Here is a 23,248-nt window from a genome sequence, read left to right on the forward strand (position 1 = left end):
GAAAAAATGTAGGAGCACACAAAAATATTTAGGAGCACAGTGAAAATATTTCAAGTAACAGAGTTTTCTTCTTCTTTTTTTCAAAAATAAATTTATATTTGTACTGTGCGTGGACGGGAACGCACACACATCTGTGGGAACGGGACACACATCTGTGCAATAGCACATACCACCAAAGTCACTGGCCCACTGTGTGCGTGTGTGTGTATCTGCGTGTGCAAACGGGAATGGGACACAGACATTTGAACTATTAAGTGATTAATGCCTACTGTGGCAAAGTTGTAGCCAACAACTAGGCATAATAAAAAAAAGGCAGTGACATTAAACAAAAAGGAGACACTGGCATTACCACCAGGGCCATCAGTAGAGGGGACTGTAAGGTGCCTTTTCGGTATACTACCTTTGCTAAAACTGTTCTCTGTTAAAGGTGGTAACTACTGGAATAGCCTACCAATTGTGATTAGAGAGTGCCCCACATACTCCATGTTCAAGACTCATCTTAAACTGCATCTTAAGGCAAACCAGAACTGTGATCATTTTTAATCTGATTTAGTTTATATAACTTGCTTCTTGTTTTTATCATTGATTGTCACAATGCTTTACCCTAAGCAGGCTATTTATTTATTGAAAGAGTTTTGCTGTCTCCTGGTGTAAATTAGCTCTTGCTACAACCCTGCATGTTTCGATCAGAACTAAATCGGCCGAGATCAAGTCCCTTTTCCAGCACCTACTCCCCATACACATGCGCAGATTGTCAACGGAGTCTGGACGACGCGAGATGATGCACAAATGAATGTGGACTGTTCCATCAGAGGGGGGAGCTTCGGTGGCCAGTGTCCTTTCAGCCGAACAGGATAATGAAAAAATTATCCCACTAAATGGCCAGGCGCGTCTTATGGCGACATCTACAATTACCTCATTGAGTCTCCAGGTAGACTAATGTTTATATTTAAGTGCAGTGGTCTGTAGCCACTCACACTACCACCAAAGCTCCCCCCTCTGATGGAACAGTCCACATTCATTCGTGCGTCATCTCGCGTCGTCCAGACTCCGTTGACAATCTGCGCATGTGTATGGGGAGTAGGTGCTGGAAAAGGGACTTGATCTCGGCCGATTTAGTTCTGATCGATTAGGAATGGGTCGCGCCGTGTTCAGGAGACTCAGGCGCATAAAAGTCTATTCGATCATGTCTCTAGCGCCCCCACAGCCGTATCTGCAACCACTTACATCACGGCTCTCATCCACATTCATTCATATGCTCCCCCCGCTATCTCCTCCGCGATTTCAGAATCCCGGAAGTGTTGCGGTGGTCTATGCATCGATCCTAAGGGGAAAATTCAACTGCATCGATTTGAAAATGTTAGAATCGATTATCGCAATTTTAATGTGTACACAGTGTTGTGTTATTATCATGTCCGTTACAGTCAACACAACGACATACGCTACTGCATCAACGTTATGATTAACAAAGCAAGGCATTAGTTTAGTTGCATTAACGTTATATTACTATTGCTATCGATAAATCTAGGTGTTCTAAAATCTATTGCTATTGGTAAGACTAGAATAAGTTAACTTAATGTTACTGTCTCGGAAAAGCCTCGCATAGCGCAATGGCGGACTTTCAGGAAGTAAACAAGCAAATGAGCTTCCGATTAGTCATTTCCTTTATTTCCCTTGAAACCAGTCATGTCACTCTACTGTGATTGGACCGTTGGGTTGAGTGCAATGTGGGACTTGTTGTTTTTTAACGATTTATCAGCGGAGAAAAGAAAAAAAAAGCACAACTGAGGCTGTAATTAGATTTTTCCGGTTCGCACACACATATTTCTAGGGGCATATGCGAGCAATATGGTCACACTGTAGAGCCCTGAGAGCACACTACTACAGGTAGTCTGTTGCTCGCTGTGTCCCGACAAAATGAGACAACAGTAGAAATCACAATAATATGCAGAGATCTGTGTTAATAACATCACAAGTCACAACACATGATATATTGAGCTGAGACGTCTGTATCGTCTGTATTAAATTAGTGCCGGGAGGTGTACCAAATATTAAAATATACAACCATGGATACTTCTACTATACAATTGTCAGTGATAAATCTAGGCCATTTCTTTTTATTAATCTAAAAACGTTTCCTTGCAGTAGTATTATAAAGATTGTGGGATAAAAAATGTATCAAAATATACGGGTTTGAAATAAAAATGCACCATGACAATTGTATTACATGGGGACAGGGGCATCTAAAAATATGTGAAATCCTACTGAATTTTGCACTGGGAGAAAAATGGTGTCAAAAATAGGACAGATGTTTCACAGGCTGCGTGGTGCAGGAGTGTGGGCAGGAAATACACTTGGGCCCAAGCGGTTTCCCTAGCAACGTAATTCCACTGAAAATGTGTCAATGTTTCTAAATACACAGCCCTATCAGCGTCCCTGCGTGGGTGGATCAGGCAGAACTGAAATTCTTTACAGTTCCCTACAGTGTGTTTCTGGCTTGGCATCAGAGTGCCCCCCGGAGTCCAACTGTGGAACATCTCGCACAGAAGGTTCTGACCCTGATGAAATTTTAAATCAGGCAGTGTCAAAATTTTATGAACGTCAAAATGTTTGGTAATTCAACATCCGACAACGTAACTATACGAATGACCAGACACATACGGACAGGGTGCTGCGCTGAATCTGCTCTGAAATCAGTCTGACGTGGCCTTTATTTCATCATTCCCCTCTGCGGTACACAAGCCCGCACGGTTACTCACATCTATACTGAATCCGTACACACAATTCCTCTAGAGTAGAACCGTGTGGTTTCTGACTATATACTTTCATGCCCGGACGTCTGATATCCAGTCGAGTCGTTTCTCACAATCTCCCCGGTGTGTGCCCTCATGTGGTTATCCCTGGTCCTCTTCTCCTGGAAACTTTTGTCACAAACTTTACAACTGTACGGTTTCTCTCCCGTGTGAGTCAACATGTGCTTCTTCAGATCCTGATTCACAACGAATCCTTTCCCACAGACTTGACAGGCGAACGCAGTCTCCTTCCTGTGGAACCTCACGTGTATTTCCAAGTACCCCTTTGTGCTAAAGCTTTTGCCACAGAGGCTACAAGTGAATGGCTTCTCCCCCGTGTGGACCCTCATGTGCGTGTTCAGACTCCCCAACTGTCTGAAATTGTTGCCGCATACAGTGCAGCTGTAGGGTTTCTCCCCAGTGTGAGTTCTCATGTGCGCTACCAGGATCTGAGTGGTGCCGAACCCTTTGCCGCAAACGTCGCAGGAAAGGTTCCTCTCTCGGTCCCCCGTGTGAGTCGCCGTGTGTTTCTTCAACGCGCAGTAGTCAATGAATCCTTTCCCGCAGTCCCTGCAGCTGTACGGTCTCTCACCCGTGTGGATTTTCATGTGTCGCTCTAAGCTTTCCTTGCGACTGAAGTCCCTGCTACAGAAACCACAACAGTAGGGTTTCTCCCCCGTGTGGATTCTCATGTGGATTTCCATGCCTTTAATGGAAGTGCACCTCTGACCGCAGATGTCGCACGTTCTCCCGGTCTCCCTGTGAGACCGCAGGTGTTCGGTCAGGCCGTCCGTGGATCCTAACCGCTCTCCACAGACGCCACAGAGACATTCTGGATCCCTGGAGTGCGTCTCGGCATGCCTGACTAAAAAGCCCTGGCTGTGAAAATAATTCCCGCACACTTTGCAACAGTAAGCCGCGGCTGGACTCTGCTGTAGCTCCTTCTGCTTGCTGCTGATGCAGGAGATGTGTCGTTGATTCTTGCCTGTGTTGAGTTTTATGTGTCTCTTCAACGATCCTTCCGTGTTAAACTGTTTGGCGCAGACTTTGCAGTGGTATGGTTTCTCTCCGGTGTGAATCCTCTTGTGCATTTCCATAGCCTGGATCGAAGCACAGCGCTTACCGCACACGTCACACGTTCGACATTTCTCCCTGTGGGTTTGCAGGTGGAGCTTCAGACTCTCTGTGGACTCGACACGATCGCCGCAGAAACCGCAGAGACACTCCGCGTCCTTCGAATGTTTCTCCACGTGCTTCAACAAAATACCCTTCTTCTCAAAAGCCTTGCCACACAGTTTACAGCGGTAAGAAGCCGGCTGGGTTAAATATGAGTCGTCTTCACCGTGGTGGTGATCGTCCTCACTGCGAACGCCTTCACTCTCAGCAGCAGAATAGTCTGCGAGGAAGGGGCTGTTCTGAGGAAGTTCCGACACTCCGTCCTGCTCGGCTTTCACCTGCCGAGACGAGGTGCCGGGTAGAGGCGCGGCCTCTCTCTCCTCCACACACTGGGCCGAGGTGCCGGGTAGAGGCGCGGCCTCTCTCTCCTCCACACACTGGGCCGAGGTGCCGGGTAGAGGCCTGGCCTCTCTCTCCTCCACACACGGGGACTGGTCAGGCTGTGAAGATTGCGTTTGGTATCCATCAGGGCAGCCAGCCACACAGTCGGGAGTCAAGGTGAATTTGATGATGTCAGCCTCCTCTAATGGACCATGGTGCTCCTCTTTAATCTGTAGGGGCTCTGGCTCCTCCTTGCCCAGACTGGGTTTCCTGTCCTCCTGCTCAGGGGGAACCTCCTCTTCGCAGACAGAGAGCTGTGGAGGAACTGGAGAAAGAAAAAAGATAATGAAGGATGGAAGCAAGGAGGAAGGGATGGGGGGGTTCCTGCTGGAAACCATGGACTTGCCCAACTGGCCCATTAACTAAGGCTACAAGTGAAGTATTACACAGACAGCTCGCTCACCCTATCCCACCCAGACCTCAGCTGTCGTACAAATAGAAATTGGCTACAATGCCCCAGGTAATAAATCAATCATCAATCAATCAGCATGAAGCACAACTGATGCAGTTTGTCTTAGGTTTAATCGTATCACAAACATGCTTATAACATTTTATATGCAGGTTAGGGCTGTGAGATATGACATGAAATCCACATCATGGTACTGTATATTATCACATTTACCTAAATAATAAATAAATAAATATATTTTATTTTAAACACCAGTGCACAGATACCACATTCTCCTTTGTGTTGTTGGCCCTCTGTCAACATGTTTGTCCATCAACATTTTTATAATATTTGTCTGTGACTAATGTTTGTGACCTTTTCAGTTGCTGCACCCTCCCTCACGCTCCCCATCCACATCCGTCAATCAACCACCCTCCCCTCCTTAAAACGTTTGCTATTTCTTTGTTTCTTTGCTATTCTGTATCTATTAAATTATTTTATTGTGTCCGTGTAAAGCAACTTTGGGTACTCAGAAAAGCGCTATATAAATTGAATGTATAATTATTAATGTTTGTCTGTCAACAAATTTGTAATGTTTGTCTGTCAACATTTGCTATAATGTTTGTCTGTCAACATGTTGTAATGTTTGACTGTCAACATGTTTATAATGTTTGACTGTCAAGTTGTCAACATGTTTATGTTTGACTGTCAACATGTTTATAATGTTTGACTGTCAACATGTTTGTAATGTTTATCGATCAACAAGTTTGTAATGTTTGACTGTCAACATGTTTGTAATGTTTGTCTGTCAAATATTTTTGTCTGTGTATTATTGATGCTCTCATTGATACTATGTTTGTTTCTGAAGTGTGTAAGTGTGTGTGTGTGTGTGTGTGTGTGCGTGATATATATATAGAGAGAGGGGGTGAGAGAGATGAGGAAGGGGCAACAGAGAAAGAGAGCTGGGAGAGAGTGTGCGAGAGAGAGAGAGAGGGGGGGGGGTGATTACTCAGCCCTTGTGTGGGTGAATGTAACAAGTTCCTAACGTTTTCTTTCCCCTATTATTTCATGCACACTTTATTCATCGTTTTTAAATTATTATTTTCTTTTAAGTTATTATGTGCATCACTCCGTTTTGAATTTGATGTAAATTTGCAATGCATGAGGATTGAGGGTCATCCTTTTGTGTTAAATGGCTGCATAAAGCAAGCATTTGTTGACTCTCATGTTGATAAGAGTATTAAAACTTGGAACTTGAAAAAGATCCGTTTAAGGTAGATAAAATAAAATAAAAATAAAATGCGATTAATCATGCGTTAACTATGGACAATCATGCGATTAATCACAATTAAATATTTTAATCGATTGACAGCATGTTTGTAATTGTTTATATATCAACAATTTGTAATGTTTGTCTGTCAATATGTTTGTCAACATGTATAATATAATGTTTGTCTGTCAACGTGTTTGTATTGTTTATCTGTCACCATGTTTGTAATTTTTGTCAACATGTTTGTAATGTTTGTCTGTCAACACAATGTCTGTTAGGGTGCATCAAAATATAAATGTTCTGAATATTGATCTGTCTGGGTGCTAAAAGTATTACTATCCATGTAAAATCAATACATGGTGGTGATCTAGAGGTGGAACTTTTCAGCTTTTACAGAAAAAGGGGGTAACCAGCACCCACTGGGGAGCCATGACAAATCAGTTTATAACCGCAATTTGCGCCTTTGTATTTTCTTGTATATTTGTTATTTATTTCTATTATCAGGCATCGTGATTCGCCCCTTTGTCTTTTATTGTATATTTGTTGTTTTTATTGCCTCGCAATTTGCCCCTTTGTTTTTTATGAGATATTTGTTATTTTACTGTATTATATTAGATAAAAGTTTTTTTATTATAAATTTTGAGTTGATTTTCATAACGCAATCATTTGCTGTGTAATTAAGTAATCTAATTAACGCGATAAACTGACAGCCCTAAAAAAAAATATATATATATATATATATTTTTTTTTAAACGTTAATCTTGTGATTAAAAAATTGTGGCGTTAAAATAATTTTGCGTTAACGCGTTAATAACGCGATAACTTTGACATCCTTAATTCAAATGTATTGTCATTATAAAGTACAGTACAACGAAAATAAGTTTGGCATCCAACCAGAGTGCAAATATGTAACAGTAAAGTGCAAAAGTAATGTACAATGTACAGGTGATTACGGTAAACTGGATATAAAATACATAAATTAGTACTACTGGGTGTAGTACTAATCAGATGCATGTACAGAGTTGTAATACCAATATGTACACTGATACAGGTATAACGACAGTATGGTCGTAGTAGGGCTGCACGATTAATCGATTTTAAATCGAAATCGCGATTTGGAATGATGCAATTATCAAATCTCAACAAAAAAAATCGCATATTTTTTTATTTTATTTATTATTTATTTAACCAGGAAGTCCCATTGAGATACAAGATCGGTTTGGGAGAGGGAGGTAAGGGGTTTTAGATTGTGTGTTGTGAAGTTTAGACTTCAGAGAGGCAGAGTAAAGTACAGGAAAAAAAGGTACCGTTGGGTACCAGTATCGATTCCCAGGTAAAAAGAAACATTTTCAGGCTCGGTGTCCTGAAAAGGCCCACCACGTAGGCCAGATGCAAGCCGCATTTTACAATAAACCTCTGTGGGGCTGTTTAAAAAAAATTTATAATCGCAATCGCAATTACATTATTTCCCAAAATCGTGCAGCCCTAGGTCGTAGTCATACTGGCCAACAGCGTAACTAGTAAAGAGTAGATAAGGGATATGTACATATATAGATATAGTATCTACAGATATGTAAAAGGATTCTGTGCAGATGTGTTGACAGGTGGATAGATACAATACCAGTCAAAGGTTTGGACACACCTTCACATTCAGTTCAATGAGAAAGTGTGTCCAAACTTTTAACTGGTACTATATATATATATATACAGCATTATTGTACATGCTATCATAGAGTTATATGCAGGTGTATAGGAGGATTATATGCAGACAGATATGGATATATATGCTGTAAATATAAATAGATAATGTATATATGCTATATGTACAGCACTGTTGTATATGCTATACAGAGTATATCGGTACTATAGTGGGGTGGGTAGTTAAGATTTATATGATTAGAGATGGTGATTGGCGTCTGTAGAAACGCGTAGCAACCGTGTAACTCACTTTCGGAGCGCCATTAGTGACTGGCCTCTATTGTGGCTTTGAAGATGGTGTTTTTAGCGTTTTAGTGTTTTGAAATTTGGACGGACTCTCTTCCGAAGCTGCTGCTGGGGATTTGTCTCACCTGTGAAGCTCCTTTGGGGTCATCCGCCAAAGGGGGTCGCTTCGTGGCCGATTACCTTGCTGTGAAATTACTACTACTTTGTGTACTGTTGTAACTTCATGATTAATGGTCTAGTTTTCCAACAATATTAAAAGGGACACTTCCCCAAAAAACAATGCTGATTTATTTTGCACATAATCTCACACACATCCAAAAATCTTTGCACACGTACCTTTAGTTTGACAGTTATTGAGAGTAAATTAGTTTGAATATAGCCACCAGTGATGTGATCGGGGGTGTTGAATCCTTGTGTTGTGTCAATTACAGCTCCATGAAATGATGTAGATGAAAAAATAGCGATATCTTGGCAAATCTGTTGCTCAATCAAATAAGCCTCCTCTACTTTTACTGGTATAAGCAATTTCATTCCATTAATTTCATAGAGACCCTTAGTCTGCTTATTTTCCCAGAACTGGTGACAGAAGTAGCTAGAGTTGCATGTCTCGGTCCCTTCCCATCTCTGGTATCAAGCCACAAAGGTTTTTTGGAAAAACTAGACCATTAAAAAAGCAACACGCCAACATTATGGGAAATGCTCTAACAGTCTGTTTCACTGGAGAAGACAGTAATATGTGTTTTTTTTCTATATTATTGATTGATTGTGAAGCACTTTGGTCAAGTTTGTTGTTTTTAAACATGCTATATAAATAAAGTTACTGGTAACTGGCTGCATTTATATAGCACTTTTATCCAAAGCGCTTTACAATTTGTTCCTCACATTTTACCCATTCACTCACACATTCACACACCAATGGCAGAGGCAACCATGCAAGGTGCCAACCTGCTCATCGGGAGCAATTAGGGGTTTAAGTATCTTGCTCAAGTACACTTCGACATGCTGCCTGGGAGGAGTGGGAATCGAACTGGGAACCTCCGGATTGCCAGACGACTACTCTATCTCCCGAGCCACTATCGCCCCAGTTGGATTGGAATAGTGATGTCCAAATTTCAAAACACAATCTCCAAAACCTGCTAAACTATTACATCCAAATTAGTATTATTTAAAAAGCTCTGAATCAGAACATGTACCCATAGTCCCATACCCATAAAAACCCCTATGGATATTGTCATATATATATCCACACCACACCTGTCTGCACATACCTGCATAATAATCCTTTTTACATACCTGTAGATACTATCTATATCTGTATACATATCACTTACCTACTGTTACTACTAGTTATGTTTCTGGCCAGTAGGACATACTACTACCATAGTGTCTTTATACCTGTACATAATAATACAACAACAACAACAACAACAACAACAACAACTCTGTAAACATCCGATTACTATTACTCAGTAGTACTAATTTGTATATTGTATACCCAGATTAAACACCTGTACATTGTATATTACTTTACTGTTACATTGCACTCTGATGCCAAACTTCTTTTCGTTGTACTGTACCGTCCTCTATAATGACCATTTTGAATCTAATCTAAAGAGCCTATGGGGATACTCCGTGGTTTGTCTCTTAATGACATCATCACAACTAGTAGTGTGTTGTTGTTGTTGTTGTATCTGTATTCAGCTCAAGGAGAGACTAGTTCACATTCACGAATATTTTAGACGGTATCCTTTAAATTTTAAAACACGCACAACACCACCATCTAGCGGACCTCACATGTTAATTCAGTTCACACATTCGCCGCGGCCATGTTACTTTGTTTATTATCAATATTTATCTCACCACATAAAAGCCGAACTAGCCATTTCCGTATAAATAAAAAAAAAATGCTAAATAAGATATTCTATATTGTGACGCCACAAACCTGCTGTTCCTTGGAGTAACTTTGTCCCGAGTGTTTGAGCGTGGATCAGTACGCGCTGGCGGTCGATCTCCTGCTTTGAACGGAAAACTTCTGCCTCGTATTCTGATATCGTTCTCTCTATCACCCCGAATATCTCCTCGGTCGCCGCTGATAGTCGATCGTTGACGTAGAACCGCAGCATCTGTATTTTAGCCATTTCTCTTCTCTCGTCTCAGACCAAGCCGCCCCTTGTGCCAAAAATAAGTTGCCTGTCTCTCTTTTGTCCTACACAGCAAAGATGGCTGAGTCGCTGTCGCTCTCTGGCGAACAACAAGTTCCGCACTAGTGTCGCTTCTGCGCATGTCTACAGTAGGGGTATATCTGCAGTGCCTCAGCCCCATACATAGGAGGGGCCTGTACTGTGCGTTGGGGGCCTGTACTGTGCGGTGCACTACTGACTACTGCGCATGCGAGAAACAAAGTAACATAATAATATAGGACACTAGAAACATAAAGTAACATACGGAACATAAAGTAACATACGGAAAATAGGACCTAATAGTCAGGTTCACTATATACTTTCGTCGGATTTTCTGGGGGATTTGCAATACTATAAATTTTTGGAAAGGATATTGTATAAGGATTCAGAAAATCCATGTTTCCATTTGCCCGGGTGAATTTTCAAAATGGCCACCGTAAAATGTAGGTTTTGTAATATTTCGGCTTCTAAATGAGCTAGAACATTGATTTGAACTGCTAAACCCACATTTTCAGGGTCAAGGAATCCAATGGTACCACAAAAACGAGGTAGAACTCACCAAAGTGCATGTTAAGATAACTTTTATTGAGGACTTAACAGATAATTGACATTAACTGATTGGCAACTGACATCAACTTCAGTATCATGACCACAGAAAAGAAGCAACCTTCTTCATTAGACTATTATGTGATAGATTATGTGAATGTATACACACCTATACACCATTACCATCATCATCACTTGCATCCATCACGGCATAGGAATCATCGTCATTCTGGCACTGGCTACTGCACTGACACATGTCAGTACAGGCTAAGTCCATAGCTCTGCAGGAACATCTTCCAGAAGAACAGTTAGCTTTACATCTGCATTGGACCATCTCAAAACAAACTGGTCAGACTACTGCTTGACCTTACTCCTAGAACCCACCTCACCCCTGCCCACTTTGACAACCTAGGATGGCTTAGAGTAGACGACAGAGTACAGCAACTTGCAATGGGCCTGGTCTACAAGATACACTACACGACCAAGGTACCCATGTACATGTCAAAATACTTCCCAAAGGTCAGTGAATACCACGATCACAACACCAGAGGGAGCTCCACAAATCATGTTAAACCCAGATTTGGCTCAAACAAGGGACTAAACACGTTTTCGCAATTATGCCACATCAATGTGGAACGCCCTACCCAAAGCTGTAAAGGAATGTGAATCACTACCCACTTTCAAAAACACTCTCAAAAAACACCTACAGGAGACTGCAATTCGAAACTGGCCCCTGTAAATGTCCTAACACAACCCCCTCCAATGTACAGTAAATTACCAAGTATGGTCTTGTCAATATTCCAATGTACAGTTTTGTTTGTATAGTTGTACAGTGTCCCCCACACACCCCTCCTTTATTAGGACAAGTGCATGACAGTACGGTTAGTTAGGGTTAGATATTTTTTCTTTTTCTTTTCTTTTTTTTTCTTTTTGTTTTTATTCAGATAATGGTTGAAGAAGTGCGTCTTTAGTCGACGGCGAAAGATTGGACGTGATTCGGCTGTCCTAACTGGGGTGGGTAGTTCATTCCACCATTGTGGGGCAAGGACTGAGAATAGGCGACTTCTCTTTGATGACCTGTCGTAAATTAAATTGATCAAAATGACCCGTATAAGCATTACAGGAGGGATCAAAATCATCTAGCGGTTTCTGGAAAAGGCCATAGGAGAATTCAGTCAAAGGCTAACAGTGCAACCTTTCACCCTTCACCTAGCAGCTATAGGAAAAAGCCCAGAGTACCATAAAAATAAGAACAGATCAAATGGCAAACAAATGAAACCTCTTTCCCCACAACAAAGTGGGATGGAGGGCCCAATACTTAACTTTAAGTCAGGCCTGAAGGCCGGCACCAAAGTTCTGTTTACTTTAGCTAAACAGTCCAAACAGACCTTTCTGTATGAGGGTCGAATTCAGGGACACTTGGGTAAATCATTCGAAAAGGAAACTAGTTCACATCCCCTCTGTAAGGTCACCTTGTAACGAGCCGAAAATAGTCATGTCCTTATTGGTCAGGGAACCCAGTTCTTTCGTGTTAAGCCAATTAGGAGTCTCCGTTCTGTGACATCACGGGGCAGAGACTCGACCACTGGGCGGGGTTTGGGTGATTCCTATATTTACCACAGATCTGAGACATGGAAAAAAGAACGCACGGAGACCAGCAGACCACGTCGACGCACGGAGAGCATCATCTTGAGACGCTGAAAACCTATCCAATCGAGACGGGCTGCAGATGCTGATTAGACATAGAAAAGTTGACAAGAACTTTAAGCTGTTTGGATCTTCCAATAAACGACGGCCAGACTGTCTTTGTACCTTTAGCGCCTGGCTCCGACTCCAAATCATTACAAGACAATTGAACAGAACGTGTGAGTACAACAGCAGAGATACTATAGAGATCCACTATACGATCCTAAGACTTTAGTAGATAGATTCATTGAAAATACACGTCAATCTGGAGCCGTTTTCCTGAGCTGAAAAATCCACTATACCATCCTTCGAAGACAAGATCTCTCACTGGCAGAGCAACGACGTTTTCAACGACTGTCTACACTCTACACAACGGACATCCAAGCGCCGGCGGAGAGTAAACGGTAAGTTGCAACAGGGGAGATGGGTTTAGAAGGATGGAGTTTGGGCAGCTGTGAATCGTGGGTTGTAACGGAGCGAATGATGACATCAGAGCGGCCGAGATTTGGTTCCAGTTCTCACAAGACTGGTCTGGTTTCGGCCGTTATGATGAAGAGTTAAACGCTGGGGACAGAGGAGGAGACGCGGGCAGTTGGAACAGGACGCAATCATAAATGTAATAGACTAGATTGTGTTCGTTCGGCCGCGTCGTCAAAGAGGTAGTTGCTTTTTCCGTGCCATCATTCGCGGACTTCACTCTTAGAATCGGCACGTATAACGGACAAGTTTAAAAAGACGTTTTCATACAGATCTGTTGTATGGTGGTCCGACGAAATCTGCTTATAGAATTCGCCAATTAGTTCGAATTCTTAAGGAGGCATTCGGTCGATTGAGGGAGAGACAAATGGGTCTCCTCAACGGCGCTGGATGTGAAGATTGAGGGGTTGAGAAGAGGGATGATGGGGGAGAAAAGTGACCCTTGATATAAAGCACTTGTGGAAACTGCGCTTATAATAGAATTAAAAGAAAGGCACTTAGAAGCGTTATGAGTTAGTATATAAAGCACTGTTTAGTAGCGGGGCTAATAAAGACCTGTGTAGAAATGTATAAAAATATGGGTAAGGGATGTAAATTGAGATATGCATTAATTCGGTGTGATGGGAGGCTGATGCGCCAGCTTGGCATTAGCGTCGCGGGTTGCGGCGGAGACCATGGTAAGGTTGCCGTTGGGGCCCGTGAGCTAATGTCATGCTGGGAAAGGCTGGATACATGCTAAGCTAGGCTACAAGCTAACGGGTGATGCTGGGAGCCGGTGGAGCTTATAGCATCGTGTCGGGTGGCTGGAAAGCTACCGGGCGGGGCTACATGCTGTATTGAGCTGCCCAGGGCTGAAGGTTATTATAATGTTGGATGAGAGTATGTGTGTGATTGTGGCGTTGTATGAAAGAGAATGGGGATGAGTTGTTTAGGAGGTTAGGAATGAATGAATGAAACAGATAATTTTGTAAACAAATGAAGTCCCGTGACAAAGCCTCGCGTGTTGCTATTCTGGTGTCCAACGAGATCTCAGAATGGCGGACGTGACGTAATTTCGGAGACGACGTCTGCAGGAAGCCGGCCTGCAAGACGAACTACAATTCGGTGCAGGGGATTCTGGGTGTTGGGGTTAAAATTGAGAGGGCACGTGGGCTGGCGTGCTACGTAATGACGCACGTATTGTTAGAAGGTTGGGGGCGCCTCCTGCAGGATGTTTGGGGGTACTGTGGTGCAATAGGGGTGATGTGCGAAAAAATGCAGCAGGGGGCGATATTGTCTTAGAAATTATTATAGCCTCTGTTGTGCTACGGTCCCCTTGTGTGTGCTGTGCGGGGTGCTTTCAAATCTCTCTCGCCCTTGCGTGCTCCCTCAACTCCCTCCCTCCCTCCCTCCCTCCTTCTCTCTCCTCCCCCCCTCCCTCCCTCCCTCCTCCCTCCCTCCCTCCCTCCCTCTCCTCTCCTCTCCTCTCCTCTCCTCTCCTCTCCTCTCCTTTCCCTCCCTCCCTTCCTTCCCTCCCTCCCTCCCTTCCTTTCCTCTCCTCCCTCCCTCCCTCCTTCCCTCTTCTCCCCCCCTCCCTCCCCCCCCTTCCCTCCCTCCTTCCCTCTCCCCCCCCCTCCCTCCCTCCTCCCTCCCTCTCCTCTCCTCTCCTCTCCCTCCCTCCCTCCCTTCCTTCCCTCCCTCCCTTCCTTTCCTCTCCTTCCTCCCTCCCTCCTTCCCTCTCCTCCCCCCCCCCCTCCTCCCTCCCTCCCTCCTTCCCTCTCCTCCCTCCCTCCCCCTCCTCTCCTCTCCTCTCCTCCCCCCCCCCTCCTCCCTCCCTCCCTCCTTCCCTCTCCTCCCTCCCTCCCCCTCCTCTCCTCTCCTCTCCTCTCCTCTCCTCTCCTCTCCTCTCCTCTCCTCTCCTCTCCCCCTCCCTCCCTCCCTCCCTCCTCCCTCCCTTCTTCTCCCTTCCTCCTTTCCTTTCCCTCCCTGTCTCCCTCACTTCTCTCCCTCCCTCCGTCTCTCTCTCTCTCCCTTCCAATCTCCCTCACTTCTCTTTCCCTCCCTATGTGGTGCAGTGTGCACAACAGAGGTGTGGTGATACTGGAAGTTTAGTGTGAACCCCCCCTCCCCTTCCTACATTGATGCACCCTCCCCTCTTTCCCTAGGTGCCTCTTTCCCCTCCCTTCCTAGTCTCTCGTTCCCTCATTCCCGTTTATACTATGGTGTATGCCCCCCCGCCCCGCTGTAGGATTGAGATATCAGTTCTCTCCATGACGTGGTGTGTGCCCCCGTACAGATGTAGTGCTCTTTTTGCCCCCCCCCCCCACGCGCTGTTTTCTGCCCTGGCTTTCTTTCCTTATTTCTGGGTCCCTTTTAGGGGGATCCGGTCTGGGGTCTGAGACATTGTAGGCAGGGTCTAGGGTACTAACAAGTATGGATGTTGAATATGGGGATTAATTGATCTATTGAGGTTGACTAATGCTTGACTGATCTGACCAGTGAAAGATGGTGAATGGCCAGATGGTGGAGCGGCGGTCTGCACCACAGGGCTGGTTCGCAAGGACAATCGCGAGAATGAGGGGAACCAGTACGCCATCTACATCATCACCAATGACTCGGGGTGCCCTGGTCCGGTCAAAGAGGCTTATGAGGGAGCTTCAGGAGATCAGACGACTGGGCGGCGGTTTTATTACAGTGGAGTTGGTTGAGGATAATCTGTTCAGCTGGGAGGTTAGGTTGTTTCAGTTAGATGTGGACTTGTTGTTGTGGCAGGACATGAAGGAGACTAAGACGGAGTTTATATTGCTGGGTGTCTCTTTCCCTCAGGATTTCCCGTTCTCTCCGCCCTTCATGCGGGTGCTCGCCCCGCCGTTAGAACATGGTTATGTGAGTAAGGGTGGGGTCATATGTATGGAATTGTTGACACCGAGTGGTTGGTCTAGCGCATACACCATGGAGGCTGTCGTGAGGCAGTTTGCTACTAGCCTAGTGATGGGTCAGAGTCGCATGGTTAGGGGGGGAGAGGGAGCAGAGGGGTGTCTTTGAGTCAAAAAGAAGCGGAGGCAGCCTTTAAAACACTGGTGAAGACCCATGATAGATTTGGCTGGCGGTCTCCACCAAAATCGGAAGGTTAGGAGGCACCGCCGACCTCCAGTTAGGGATAGGTTGTGTTGTCGTGTTGTGGTATGTGGTGGTATTGTTGTTTCGGCCCCCCCTCGTCGAGTATTTTTCCTCCCTCCCCTCCTTTCCTAGCTCCTTTCCTAGGTACGTCACTCCCTCCCTAGTGGTATACTCCCTCACTAGACGTTCCCTCCCTTCCTGTCTAGCATGACGTACTCTAGTCTTGCCTGGTCTCCTCTCCTCTGGGGGAATTGGGTGTGCTCCCTCCCTCCCGGGCCTTTCCCAGTGTGTGTCCCCATCCCCGGCCCGGGGGCGCCTTCCCACCCCCTCTCTTCCACTCTCCTATTAGGGATATATTGGAGGGTTGGTTAGGGGGGGAATAGAACGGGGTTGTATGTTGTATGGTGAACATGTTGTAATAAGGGATGTTGTTGGTTGTTGTTTGTGGGGCGTTGCAGGAAGAGTGGGAAAACGCGCAGCAGGAGGAGAGAAGCGGGGATAACGCGGAGGAGAGCGGGCCGGTAAAAGGATGGTTGGTTTGTCTAGGCGTGCGGAGTGCGTGTTGGTGTTGGGCACTCTGGTGACGGTGTTCTTGTTATTTACGGCAGGAGTTTTGTATTATTTTTCGCCCCAGCGGCCGGAGCTTATAAATATAGATGTGGACAAGCGGGAATTGCGTGAGCCTCACACGAATGTGTTTATAAAAATAGCAAGGGAAGTGGCGAAAAGTGCGAATAAGTCTGATTGTTATGTGTGCGGCCTAGCACCGGAGTCTGCTGCAGCCGGTTTACCGCTTATGGCCCACCCAGTCACTGAGTGTCATAACTCTGTGTTGAGGCGATTTAATTTGCCTTTCCTATGTAAGGGAGTAAGTGAGGGGAGGATGGAGGCGTATCGTAAGGCGGGGCGGTTGCTAGGGGGTGAGACGGGGCAGGCTAGTTTGGATGTTAGGCCTATTCCGGTGGCAGTTAGGCCGGAGGAGTTTACAAGATGTGAGGACGGCGAGAATGGTGTGTATGTGGGCACGCTGGGGAATTGTGTAGGGGGGTGAGCCTGGGGGCTGCAAAGGTGGCTGCACGGGCTCCCCCAGGTACGTATTGGATTTGTGGTGAGAATGCGTATGCAGCGTTGCCGGCGGGTTGGAAAGGAAGATGTGCGTTGGGGTATCTGGTGCCGGCAATGAGGGTAACGGATGTCTTGCCGACGCACCCTGGGGCGAGGAAGACGCGGGCTGTGAGTGCGGATCGTTTTTTCAGGGTGGCGCTTCCTGCGTATGGGACGTATGCTAATATGAAGGAGATTGATCGGTTGGCTGCATTATTTGAGGACATGGCGGCCACAACAACAAAGGGGTTTAGCCTAGAAAATGAGGAGATGCGGTCGTTGAAATTAATGGAGATGCAGACAAGGGCGGCTATGGATTTTTTGTTGGCAGCTTCGGGGGGTACGTGTGCGTTGATTGGTCAGGAATGCTGCACATATGTGCCCGAAAATGATGAGATAGGGATGCCGGACGTGATAGCACATTTGAGGAACATTACGAGGGATATCCATGACTCTCGGGTGAGTTCGTGGGAGGATTGGGGTCAGGAGCAGTTGGGGTATATAGGTTGGGTGATAGTTAAATACGTTCTCTATGCAGTGGTGATATTTGTGATATTGGTTGTGTGTGTGTCGGTGATTAGAGCATGCTTTGGGTATCTGATTAGGACTCTCTGCGCAGCCGGTCCGGCGGTGGAGAAGTCACTCCGCTCGGCTGCACCTGGTATGACTAAGATAATGGCGGTAGAGGGGGATGACGAAGGGGGCCGAGCGGAGGTGGGCGTTCCGTTGGTGCCGAGGTACCATGAGTACGCCCTGTCTGTCATTTTTTGATCTGGACTGCTGGACAGTCTGGGTCGATGGGTGGGGGATGGGGTGTGCAGGGGGGTATGGTGCTGGGGGGACGTGCCTGGGGATATTGTAAAAGTAATGTTGTTTTTGTGGATGAGTTTTGTTTCCATAACTAGGTACACGGAAAGGGAATGGGTTGAGAGTTATTAGGTCCCTGGGGTCTGGTGCTGAGTCTGTACGGTTATGCATGACCGTTTAGCAGGGCACTGGGCTTCCTGGGGTTGGTGACAAGGTGGGGTGCCTGGGCGTTAACTACCTTGTACCTGTGGTGAGGTTATCCTGTCCTCTGTGGGGAGTCTGTAATGGACGCTTCGGAAAACAGAGGGTGGGGCCTCGCGGCGTGCAGGGAGTGATGTTGGAAGGTGCGTAAAAACAAATGTTAGTGGACACGTGTCTGAGGAGGACAAATGTCCACTGGGGGGAAGTAGTATTGAAAAATGGAAACAAGATGATTGAATGGAATGTGTAATCAAGATGGTGACACTAATCAAAGAATTTTGTGATTTTTGAGGTGAAACAGAATATTGGAGCGGGACCACAGGGAAAACATCGGAAAGCGGAAAATCAACGAAGGAGGGATCAACATAGAAGCGGAAATAAGGGAGTAGACACCGGAAACGCAAACACCACTGTCAATCACAACATCTCTCAAAAATTTGAAAGAATTGTATGAATTAAGTAAAGGATTATTCATACTGTTGATAAGAGATCTCTCAAAAATTAGATGTGGTATGAATATTAGATAGAAGATATATTCATACTGAAAAAACGGAGTAAAGTGAAATTCCAGTTGAAAAATTAAAAAGAACTGTTGTATTTTGTGCTCTATTTTTTCAGCAGTTCTGCCAGGCAACAAGGGCACCGCAAGTCAGGTAAGACTACAGATCACCAGTGAGAAGGGAAAGAAGAGAATAGACAGGGCTACAAGTACCGTTAGCGGTTGTTCGAGTAGGAGATAGTCACAAAAGCATAGACACCTACACTTAGACAGGGAATACAAAGATCACTCTTGCCTGCTGCCATTTAAAAAAAAAAAAAAAAATAGGACACAGAAAGAGGAATTAAAACCCTCTAGTACATGAGAAGAAGAAACGCATATAGAAAAATGACAAAAGAGGCGAATAAAGATGTGAGTACACCAATTGGTTGGATGGAGGATACCCCGATACAAGTGCTTGCTAAAAATAATCCTTACACAGAGGACAATCCTTACTATGTGGAAAGACTGATTGAATTATCAACCAAATGGAATAAAAGATGGCCAAAAATCACAAAACCCTGGCCTATTGAGGGCTCTTTTGATTTAGAAATAATATCAGATCTGCATGCTCTAATTAGGACATATAGAACGGGGGAGGAAAAAGTGGGAAAGATGACAATCAGAGGGAAAAAACGCATGCAAGAAATGGACGCCTTATCAAAATTCGCTCGGGAAGCTGAGAGAAGGAAGAGTATGGTTGAGGACAGTTCGACTGTCAATAAGGAGGCCCTGCCGACAGAGGAGCTAGCTCCCATCCTGATCACTCCCCAGGCCCCTAAAAGGACAATAGTCACCTCCCAAAGAGCAACTGAGGTAAATATAGCACCTCCACCTTATGCCAGCAGGAATAAGGAACCAATCTACCCTATCCTGCCTATGATAGACATGGATAGCCAATACGAGATAACCAACAATAGTGGCCGTAGAACAGAGATGGGACGGGCAGTGACAACAATCACCCTAACGCCTGAAGCAGACGAAAAAGAGGGGGAGAGAAGAAGGGAGCGAGACGTTCAGTCCCACAGTATTCCTTATCCCAGGGCGGAGGAGAGATATCGAGACGAAAAGAGACACCGATGCAAACATGTACCGCTCAATGCCGCACAGAAAGAAATTCTCTGGGCGGAAGGAGAGGGACGCCGAAGTGATGACATCAGGGCTTGGGATGACCAAATAGAAAGTCTATACGATAGAGATCTCAGCCCCAGAAGAGACTATCCCCAGGGAAAGTCAAGACAAGCTCCCATCCGGCGTCGGCTCTCCCCCCCCGCAACCCGCAAATACGGGGAAGACACAGAGGACGAGGAACAGACATGGGAGCCCCCGAACAGGTACCAGGAGAAAGACAGAGAACGAGAGGAAGAGGAGAGAAAGAACAGACCCCTCAGAGAAGTGACGCCGAAGAGGTTACCTGCTCCAAAATTCACTACACCATTCTCCGTGCCCGCACCTTCCCTCGAAGAAAGAGACCAGCTGCAGAAACTGACGGCTACCATGGAGGAATTAAATCGACGACATCATGGAATGAGTAAGGAAAACCGAGAGATGGAAGCACAGATACAGTCCTACCACGATGACCAAGACACTGAGTCCGAGGGATACAAAGCAAGCACCGAACGCTGGAGAAGGGGCACCACAGCACGACAAGAATTGGAAGAACAAATGACAAAAGCAAAGGATGAAATCAAAGCGTTGAAAAGGTCGGAAGAAAAAAGAGTGACCAGATCCAGTACCCGAGAGCCTACGGTCAACATACAACCCTTGATGATAAGACATCAGGGATTGGAGTACCAGCCATGGAATGCTTCAGACATGTCCCAAATATCGGAGAAGTTGCCCTCCCTCCAGAATGGGGCTTTTCCATGGATTGCCAAGCTGGAGGAAATAATGGTAGGCCAACAGCTGGCTATCGGCGATGTCAAGCGACTACTCTCTCACAAAGTAGGAGTCGCTGGCATGGAAGAACTACTAACCAAGGCTGTCTTGGTGCGGTATGTAGTGTCTGGAGCCCACGACCAGGACCTCTTCGCCGCTCACCGAGGAGCACTGTGGCGGGTCCTGCGGGAGACCTATCACACCCTGATGCATCCAGATAAGATCCACATTGGTGCGTTGGGACCTGATACCCCCCCCAGAGAGTATGTGGCACAAGCCTACGCCACCTGGAGAGACATGACCGGCCAAGACCCTGCACAAAATCCAATGGGAGAGGCGATGCTAAGAGAGAAAATACAGAAGGGCCTCTCCAATGAGGTGAGACAAAAACTGAACGAAGTGGTGTGCCTGGGAAGCCTTCCGTTAAATGCATACCTGGAGAACGTGAGCCATCAAGTGGAGCTGCACAGGAAGAAGGAACAACAGGCCAAAGATAAAGAAACGGCAAGTCAGCGAAAGCTCATGTACCAACAGCCGGTCGAGGCAGTCAAGATGGTAGAGTACCTCCAAGCCCTGGTACAAGCCACACCACCCAGAGCCGAGACGGGGAATAGTGGACAACTGAACAACCAGGAAACAGCACAGCCCACCAAACAGGAAACACCGGCACCCACTCAACAACAAAATCAGAGGGGATCAAACGGGCAGTCACGACGAGGAAATGGACAGCAAAGAAGTGGACCCCTGGAATGGCCAGCGTCAGCGGAGTGTTGGCATTGTGGAGAAATCGGACATTTCGCCCGGAACTGTGAAAAAGGATGGCGAAGCCAAGGACCCAGCAGCAGGGGTCGAGGAAATAACAGAGGAGGTGGCCGAAGAGGTTATGGCCGATCCCAGGAGCAGTGGTACGGACCCAACCAATACCAGAACCAAGACCAGATGCAAGACCAGAACCAGCAACAGAACAGGGGCCCAGTGAATCCGTCCAGAGGGCCGGAACAGGAGTTCTGACGAGGCCCAGAGAGTTCAATGGGGGGGTGCCAGCTGTCATTGTCACACTTAAGGGAGGAACCGATAGTGCACGTAGCGGTGAATAATAAATCTGTCAGGATGATGGCAGACACCGGGGCGGCGTACACTGTGGTCCAACCTAAAGATGCGACACACCTGCCCATGTCCAGTCGATATGTACGGACCATTGGATTTGAAGGGATAAAGAAGCTGATTCCAGTGACAGAGCCTGTCACCCTGAAGTACAGAGGCAAAGAGGCAACGGTTTCCATCTTGGTCTCCGACACCGCACCCATTGGCTTACTGGGCAGAGACGGCCTTGGTATGTTGGGGATGAACATTCTATGCACGCCGGATGGTTGTGTGATCGACGTCCCAGAAGACCAATATTATGAAATGATGCAAAGAACAGACCCCCGACCCCCGGAAGTATACTGGTTGGGGAACCTAAGCCAGGAATTGCTCGGACCAGCGTTGGAATGGGAGACCTTCATCACCGCCAATATGCCAGCGGCAAAGAACCCAGAGACACCATACCATTGCACCCTACAGTACTATAAAGATGCGGATGAAAGACAAGCCGAGGAGTGGATGAGAAATCAACCAGAGGAGGTGCAGCTCAACGCCACCAGCATAGTGATGGGCCCCCAAGGAGCAGCAATACGGCTTGCACGGAGCAACTATCTGCAAAAGGAACACGAGATCACAGACAGCGTTCCCCACGTGACGCTAAAAGTGACCGACTCGTGCGACCAACAACACATCGGAAGGATGATGAAAGAGGCAGAAGGAATAAAGTTCGAACAGACGACGGAGAACCGACTCATATGGATAAGCCCGGACAAACGGTTCATCAAGATAATGATTCAAGGCACAGGGATGGGACGTCCCCAGACGGTGCAGCTGTCACAGGAGACAGTAGAAGAAACCCCCCAGAAATTGAGCCTCCAGGAGGAGATGATGGGGGCCATACCGGAAGTGCTGTGGTCAAAACATAGCACCGACATTGGACTGATCAAATCTGCTCAACCAGTGAGGGTGGAGCTTAGACCAGGAGCAACCCTGCCCTGGAAAAGTCAGTACCCACTGAAGGAAAAAGCGGTGGCCGGAATTGAGCCACAAATCAAAGGACTTCTAGAAGCCGGAGTACTACGAAAGACAAAGAGCCCCAAGAGCAACACGCCGTTGCTGCCAGTGGAGAAACCTGACACCTCGTACCGTCTGGTACACGACTTGAGGGCCGTCAATGAGGTTTTAATTGACTATCCCGCCGATGTCCCAGATCCCCACACACTACTGACATTCATCCCGCCGCAAGCTGAGTATTTTACGGTTATAGATTTGTGTAGCGCCTATTTTAGCGTACCTTTGAGCAAAGAGTGCCAGCATTTTTTTGGTTTTACCTATAAGAATGAGCATTATGAGTACACTAGGCTCCCACAGGGATTAAAGCATTCCCCACACATCTTTAACAGATCTTGAGAGAGGATCTGGACGGGTTGGACCTGAGATTAAAATCCAGAGTCATTCAGTATATGGACGATATTATCTTGTGTGCCGACGATCAGACAACATGTCACAAGGAATCTATCGAACTATTGCAACTACTAGCAGAGAAGGGACACAAGGTGTCTTTGAAAAAATTGCAGTACTGTCAACCTAAAGTAGCATATCTAGGTCAAACGATTTCAAAAGGCCATCGAGCTATTACAGAGGAACATTTGGTGGCTATTAAGAAAGCTCCAAAGCCAGTGACTGTAAGACAGATGA

The 23,248-nt window shown here is 46.0% G+C and overlaps 1 protein-coding gene across 1 annotated transcript; it reads right to left on the reverse strand.

The window, feature by feature from the left end:
* Positions 1–1,854: 1,854 nt before the first annotated feature.
* On the reverse strand, positions 1,855–10,119 carry LOC311227167 (uncharacterized protein). Its single transcript, XM_084312709.1, has 2 exons — positions 9,894–10,119; positions 1,855–4,614 (listed from the first exon to the last, which is right to left on the reverse strand). The coding sequence occupies exons 1-2, from the start codon at positions 10,087–10,089 to the stop codon at positions 2,816–2,818; spliced, it is 1,995 nt and encodes a 664-aa protein (XP_084168835.1). The 5' UTR covers positions 10,090–10,119; the 3' UTR covers positions 1,855–2,815.
* Between the last annotated feature and the right edge of the window lie 13,129 nt (positions 10,120–23,248).

The sequence above is a fragment of the Notolepis coatsorum genome, assembly GCF_963971535.1.
Source record: "Notolepis coatsorum genome assembly, chromosome: 4".
Lineage (NCBI taxonomy): Eukaryota > Metazoa > Chordata > Actinopteri > Aulopiformes > Paralepididae > Notolepis > Notolepis coatsorum.

Excerpts from the sequence above, each read along its gene's own strand:
- LOC311227167 (XM_084312709.1), bottom strand. The coding sequence starts at position 10,089 with ATGGCTAAAATACAGATGCTGCGGTTCTACGTCAACGATCGACTATCA. Across the intron at positions 4,615-9,893 it reads GTTACTCCAAGGAACAGCAG|TTCCTCCACAGCTCTCTGTC; the intron begins GTTTGTGGCGTC and ends TTCTTTCTCCAG.